General features: G+C 31.0%; 1 protein-coding gene across 2 annotated transcripts in view; it reads left to right on the top strand.

Annotated features, from left to right (window-relative positions):
* LOC106679411 (peptide transporter family 1) overlaps positions 1–8,040 on the top strand; it is a 104,141-nt gene that overhangs the window by 20,507 nt on the left and 75,594 nt on the right. Inside the window, exon 1 of one of the 2 annotated variants that reach the window (XM_014418556.3) lies at positions 6,972–7,208. The exons of the other annotated variant lie outside the window; for it this stretch is intronic. Within the exon in view, the coding sequence (XP_014274042.1) occupies positions 7,127–7,208 (82 nt within the window). The 5' untranslated portion in view covers positions 6,972–7,126. Of the gene's footprint in view, positions 1–6,971; positions 7,209–8,040 lie in introns of those variants that run through there. 2 annotated transcript variants of the gene reach the window in all.

Here is an 8,040-nt window from a genome sequence, read left to right on the forward strand (position 1 = left end):
TGTCAATTGTAATCTACTAACGTTGTAAACCCAGTGTAAATGGCCCTAGTGGTCGAAACACTTAAATAAATAAATCTCGAGGTGAAAAAATAAAAATAAAAGTAAAATAGATTTATAAAATTATATGCCAATTTATAATAGTTAATTTTCTTTGAGTGTTTTGACTTTTGATTCTTATCTTAAAGTTTGTTATAATTACAGCCAAAGAATAGTTTGATCTTTACATCAAATACTTGATTATACAAGTTTAGTGCTTCAGAATTACATTTTAAACTTTAATTAATTCTACATATATTTTCTAATATTTTGGACCAGATCCTTATTCTGCTGCTTTATTTTTGGCTCAGATATGTAAAATGAAAAAAAAAATGAGTGCACAAAAGAGCTCTATACCTAAATAACAAAGAAGTCCCGTTATCTGTTCGTGGAGATATTCGGAAGCACCCGTGGGCTGTCATATTAGCATTTGAGAAGGATCAGACGTATAGACACTGCCTGGTGTAACTGAACCTTAAGTTGAGTCCATTTTTTTATGAATGTATAGTGCTGAATTTATTACGTACACAAACAAAAATAGTAATTTTAATTATTTAATTAATAAACTTAGTTGCCCGTTCTCTACAATAATCTATCGAGAGGCTTTGAATGGTTTGATAAATGTGTACTTCTTCAAGATAATGTAATATTTTTCATCTCTGAATCACTTATAACTTTTACGTGATAGGTTTTAACTTTTATCGATATGCACAAATTTTTGGAAGTATTTATTAAAGTCATACAAATAAATTCATAATAAATTGTTTTTTAATTCAAATATAGTAGTTCAATTTTAAAACAAAATAAATACTAAGACAAACATTTATTATAGTTCACAAAATCGATATATTCTGCTCGTTTCTATTAGATCAACATTTTTCAGACCCAAAGTCAAGTTAGTGTTTGGTGAAATTTGTATTCACTATGTTTGCGTCCTTTAAACCGCCTCAAACAACTGTTGAATGCTAATAAAAAAAATATTGTAGTTCCATCTCTTTTGACCTTACGTTGTAAACTCTATTCAATTGGAAATTCAAATTTTAATAGCGTTGAATCAGAGCTGGGAAACAACTAGTGATGCAAAAGAACTAAAACTAAATTGCCATGATTAGAATGTGTATTTATTAATGAACCATCAATAACTAAAATTTGTATCCATACCAATTCAGTAATACATAGTTTTATGTATAAATAATGTGTTTACTTATGATTTATTCTTTTATCACTCAACGTGTGATGTTATGTTAAAGTCGTAAATCGAGAAGATAGTGACAATGAGGTTTTTTTGTAATGCTTATTTCCTTCGTTTCAGAGAAGCATCAGTTTTTCGGTTATTTCTATTTAAAAAGTTTTTATTTTTATTTTATTTTTTTAAGCTAAATAGAATCAATCACGCTCACAAACTCTCAAATGTTTTTAAAGGAAATAGATGACGCTAATTAAGCAAATAGCACTATAACACGTTTAACATGTCAGCACAATTTGCAACTCAATTATCATACTGATTTATTCTATTCGTAAAAATATTCTATACTATATCTACTATAATAATACTCGTAGTATGTACAAATTTCCCTTTAGTCCAAAAATTAATTTAGTAAAAAAAAAAAAAGACTACAGATATAACCCTACATAATATACCTATTTCTTTTAAGAGATCAGAGGTTATTACATTTTGTCTTAAACATATGAGTAAATTGTTACTTATGTTTTCTATACAAAATAGTGAAACTTGGTATAATAGTCGGTTCCCTTTCACATTTGAACGAAACTCGAGACTATTCTTAATTTTAGTTGGTAGCATCTTTTTTAGATGATGAAGCCCTGCAACGTGGAGCGAAACGTTAGTGGATAAATAGTTTATTCACTGTTTGAGTTATTTTGACCGCACCCGGACCATCTTCCTTATACTGTCAATCAATGATCTTCCAAAACAATGCTTATTATTTATCACACCCAAACTATTTTTTAAATTAAAATTATATTTTAAATTAAAGCCAAATAAATATGATTTTTTTAAATTTGCCACATTCCTATATATGATTGCTAAGGTAGCTCGATTTCTTATTTTTATTTTCTTCTAAAAAAAGTCTTAATTTTCACTTTCACTTACCTATGAATGAAATATATTAGACCTCTGTGAAGTTGGCCCCCCTTCCTCTAAATTTTTGAAATTTTTTTAGAGTTCTGGTAGCCCCTCCCACTCCCCCAACCATTCTAGAGTTCTCAATTATTTACAGAAACAGTTATGTTATTTAAGACATGAAGAATAATCATGACATAAGACATGAACCATTCAAAGATATACGGGGCTAACTTCATTCCTAGTTGCAACTTTGATACCCTATAACTCTTTTGCTATGTTATTTTTCATTACAGAAATTATAATTTATTACAAGACATTATTTATTACTTAGAAATTACATCTTTTTATTCACTTGTGTTACTAAATGTCCTTGATAGTATTGGTTCCCTTTTAAGTGACAGGATAGCGAACAAGATCATCAAAGTGAAAATTCAATGGTTAAAATTAGATTCATTGTAGGTTCAATATAATTGGCTATAAAGTAAAAAAAAATTTAGGCATGGTAGTAAAATTTGTAACCAAAAAACCAATATTAAAAATTTTCTGAACGGTCGAAAAACATTAACTAGAGAGATTTGTTGCTTTTGGAGTTATTATAAATTCTCAGAGTTATTATATATATATTTAGAGCTACTAAGACCTGAAACAAACCTTGAAATGAAATACTGTCGTATAATTATTTTTTTATAGTAAACTTGAAAATTAATTCAATTTTTCACAGTATTTTACAGTAGTAACTAAACATGTTACCTTGGAATCGTCTTTTCCTTCCCTCATAGAACTTACATTCGAGTTCACACACTTCAAGGAAACTTTTCGCTTCATGTGACGCAAAATGAACAGCTAATTAAGAAGTACTAGATTTTGTCTCTACAATTAAAAAGTGATTAATTAAATATTGAAGGTAATTTTACATATTGGCAAAATATATATTCTATCCATATATACTCAGGTGAAAGAAAAATAAATTATAATAAAACAAAATAAATAAAATAACGAACACCTTAGTATTGTGAGATAACTTAATATTTTTTTCACTTTACATATTACATATTATAGTATCAAAAAAATCTGTTTTATTTTTACATGTTACACGTTAGAAAAAAGTTAATTAGTATACATAGAATTAATATATATAAAATGAATCAATAATTCAGAAAATTACCGTAGATTACACGAAACAATGGGAGGAGGTAGCTCAGCGGTAAGGCATATTGCTTCTAACTCTAAGGACTCGAATCCAGCTGTGGTAAATAATTATTTTCCGATTCACTATAGACGGGAGTCAGCCCTGTGGGCCCGAGAGCCCATCCAGCCTAATTTAATTTAGTTATTCCCCGGATTAAAAGTTGGGGATATTACCCAAATTAATTGTAATATGCTGATGATTGTAAGAAATGGAGTGGGCAGTAATTAACGGATTTTAAAATAAATAAGGAATGGTGATACAGGGAGAAAGCCTCTGTTCTTAATATAATTTATACATATGGATATGTGTGGGTTGGCCAAAAGATTGTACAATAGGGTTAGTTTAATTAATTTTGATTAGAGGTTACATGATATTACATTGTATTACATAAAATAATGGAAGTTATAGGTTGCTTGATTGTTGATCTTCTTTGCTTGAAGACTTGTTCTTCGATGATATTCCCTTTATCTTTCTCATCGGATCAATGCTCGTATGTAATTCACTCAGAAAACGATTGCTGATGCGTCTGCACTAGAATAAGTATTTGGTCTTTCCAAAGTTATTTTTATATCCTGTTACGAAGGTTAATCGATAAAATCGAAGATAAGAATCTTCAGCATTACGGACCAATTTGTTTCCGCTTTCACAGCTGCAATTTCTTCTTCTTTATGTCGAGATTGATTGGAAGAAACGCAGCAGTTCTCCAGAAACCTTCGTTAAACAACTTCTCAGACCACCAGATCCTCAGGATTTTGCGGAAGTAGTGGCCGATGAAGGTTTGAATTGGACGAGGGATGAGTTCAATCAGCTTTCTAGTTTCTTTGTCATTTTTACGTGCGTAGTGTGAGAATAACCTCCCTGTAACCGGTAACCAACCCGTTCTAACCAGAGCGGTAGGGCTGAGTTTTCATTTCGTTGGATCATCACCAAATAAAAGTAAAACCATCCAGGTGTAACTAGAAACGGCGCTGCTGCTGTTGAGAGGTTGCGAAGGTGACGCCTTATCTTTATGTTTGTTTAAACGGCCTTTAGTTTTCTTTCGGGTCTCTTATTTCACCAAATATGATTAGTTGAACAATCCCATAAAATTGCTGTGGCTTCCCTCATCCCCTTCTTCAGTGATCACACTTCTCGAGTAAATGAAAATAAAAGATTGAATGAGTTTATTTTTATATTTTCGATTTATTATTTATTGCTAAGTTAATTATTAGCCCGAGATTATTCTGTATTTATTTTTTTATGGAAATACAAGATTTAAGTATATCATTTAATTTCCAATATGAGAAAATGACAGGAAGAAATTTCATAAATATATAATAATAAAATAAAATAATTATTCAGCAATCAAGATTATATGTAGATAATTATAACAATGATATTTTTTATCGTTTGTTATATCGTCTTGGTATCAAAGGTAGTAAATAACTTCATACTTTTTATACACGTAATTAAAAACTAATATAGCTTCATTTTAAATCTTACCTAATTAGATTTCCAAGTTTATTTTTTACTAACACACACTCCCTTATTATTTATTAAGTAATCGAAAAAAGTTTTATTACCTATGGTTTCTTGAATTTCCCAGAAAAAAATATGGTCTGAAAAATTATTTTTGGATGAAAATCTAAAATCATCTGAAACCTATAATATGCTTATATTTTTGTGATCATGGTACATATCGTATTGACTTTCACACAGTTAACTGATTTGTATCATTGATTATTTCAGCAAAGGATGTGAGTCCTAAATAAAACTGTAGAATTCACCCTTTTTTATGATAAATATCTGCATTAGGGATTATCCAAATATGAGCAAGACTTTAATTATGAGGACAAAGTAATATATACTTAATGAGGTCAGCAAAAAACACATGACCGTTGTGGTTGAGGAAGTTGAGGCGGCACCTTAGCAATCTCATGTTTGCAACGGCTCTGGTTCGATTCCGTCCTGGGTGGGTAGACTTTTATTTCATGACCATCCTATGAAATAAAAACTCGACTATTCCACTCTGCTTAGGTTGGCTAATTCTACAATTGCCCTCACTCCTCTTTCTCGTTTGCTAGAATGGTAGTAAACAACAAAAAAAAACGAAAACGTGGTTAAAAAATTACAGTCACGAATAAAACATTTTTTGAAACGTACTTCTTTTACATTTGTAGGAAGTTGTATATATGTTATGAATAAGAATTTAAGGGGTAGGAAAAAAATCTGTTTGCTGAACTCGTGAGCATTTCTTCTCCTAATTTTTCTCTTTTTTTAAGTTTCAATCGTGGCTAATTATAAGTGGTGCCGAACCCGGAAACCTTTAGATACGGATGAAACGTCTAGTCCCCAAAAACCATATTTTTCTTTCTCTTTCTTGTCTTCTGTATCTTTGCACTCTTTTATTTCTTATTCTTTTTCTCTCGTATACTCTGGTAAAACATTCGATATGTACCATGAACAACGATTCACTGATTTTTACGAGCGCCAGTCCAGAACTTACCTACGGAAAATCACCTTCAGTCGGCGCCAGTGAAAATTCCACCTCTACCCGAGATCACTTTACCTGAAGCACACACCAATATTCTGGCAGTATGTAATGTGGATTCAAATTAGCACGGTAACAGCGCAGGATATGAGAAAAATGGTGTCAGACCTCGATAGATTCACCGCAGAGACTGGAGAATTAAACCATTTTTCGAAAGAGGACGATCGCTTGATGGGGAAAATAGTGACGAAAACATCCAATAAGCTGTTGTTCAGCGTTAACCCAGAAGCATTAAAAGCGACAGTGGTCTACTGAGTAAGCTATTGAGGATCCTCAAAGAGATCCAAGAAGATGAGAAAACGTTCTGGGATGGAGTGAAACAGAGATTTAAAAAAAAAATCGGAGGAGGACGGTGGGCCCCTGAAGAGCAGGTCTTCCAGGTCTTCAGGAAGACTAGGTAACAGAGACAGTCTAGCGAGAAATACGCCGGAGATTTTAGCCGAATGTTTAATTAAATTATGTAGGAAGTTTATAAAAAATTGTATTATTACAAATAATTTTCCTCTATTCATTACGACCAGTCTGGATTCTATATCTACATTTTATACAAATCGTTATTTTCTAGATAAGATGTTATTCTTCTAAGCATGAGATATCTTATTTGTATGATTGTTATAGATTACCTGTAAAGTTACATAAAGATAGGCAGATAAATTCAGTTTTATTGCATTGGAGAAGGTAAAGATAGATATTCATATATGAAGGAAAATGCTGAGTGCCCATGGAAGGTTTTTTTTTTTTTTTGTAAATTAAGGAATGTCTCATCCGTCGAGCAGGTAGCAACTATTTTATACATATTCCTGACCCTAAAAATGACTAATTTTGCGAAGGGCTAAACCTCATAAATCATTTCCTACAAAAAAAAAATTAGGTCGGGCGACTAATGTTTTGATTAATCCATATCGATATGGCCAAGTTGTGATAAATTGCATTATACTTACATGAATATGATATGAGAAACAGCTTTGATAATAGTTTAGGTCTTTCAACTAAAAATTCTTGTATGTGCATGCTCAGCGTGAATATAAAATGTTTTCCGTAGATAGGAGAAGCGGATGATATTTGCTGTGAATCACAATAGAAGAGGGGGGATGGTAAAAGTTCTGTTCATGAACAGCTGTTGAACTATGTTACATTCGTGTCAGTAGCATCCAATTCTTTGCGTCACCTCGCGTGCGGCATTAGTGTCCAAAGTAGCAAGAGATCATACACTGATCTTGGAGGATCCTGATGTCGAACAACTACTTAGCTCACCATTAGTGAAGAAGTGTTCCAACAAGAAGAAATGCCTGACCAGATTGGTTTAACCGACAGGCAGCCATCTTATGGAACGTTCCATGAGGTTGATAGAAACGATCAAAATGGAGGTAATCATTTTGTTTACCATATGATTAAGTTTTATTTAGTTCATACATATTGTTTTTTGGGCCGTGGGGGTTAATTTGGCCTCTGGACTTTACGATGACATACAATTTCCATCTTGGTTTTTATTATCAATGTAGTATCAAACAATCTTTTAGAAAAACAATTGCACAATGCCTAGAACAATTCCATTAGCATAAAAAACAATACAAATAATTATGTTCTTATTAGATTACTAATCGAGTTTTTAACATCTTTAAAAAAGACATTTATGTACATTATTATTTATATCTAATTTTCTAAATCTCAGTTTCTTCTGATTTAAAAAAAAATTAAATTAGTAGTTCAATTTCTATCATTCACAAAACTGTTTTGACTTACAAATTGTTTCTTTCCCATTCTTTTTTTTTCCTACATGCCTTATGACAATCTCATTAGGTTATGTTAATAATTTTCTCTGAATTAAATATTTTAACTATGAAAGAAAATTGTATTTTAATTTAAGATTTTTTTTATCAAAACCTTCGAAAGTATATTTTCCGTAATTTAAGAAAAAAAAATTTCTCACATTAAATATAGCCCTGATGTGATACCTCCTAGTCTGTAAGTCTGAAAAGTAAAAGCGACCTTTTGTTTATATATCGGTTATTTGTTAATTTGATAAACTTTTTTGGTTCTTAATATTTCATTTGAACACTATCCAAACTTTTGGTTTTTATTATCATATTTTTTTTATGATGACACTGAACAATAAATTTTTTTTTTTTTTTACTTTATTAAGTTTATTCACAACTGTAAAAGTATTTTTACAACCAGCGAATGAGATGTAGAGAGAGA

The sequence above is a fragment of the Halyomorpha halys genome, unplaced genomic scaffold, assembly GCF_000696795.3.
Source record: "Halyomorpha halys isolate HHAL.00 unplaced genomic scaffold, Hhal_1.1 Scaffold200.1, whole genome shotgun sequence".
Lineage (NCBI taxonomy): Eukaryota > Metazoa > Arthropoda > Insecta > Hemiptera > Pentatomidae > Halyomorpha > Halyomorpha halys.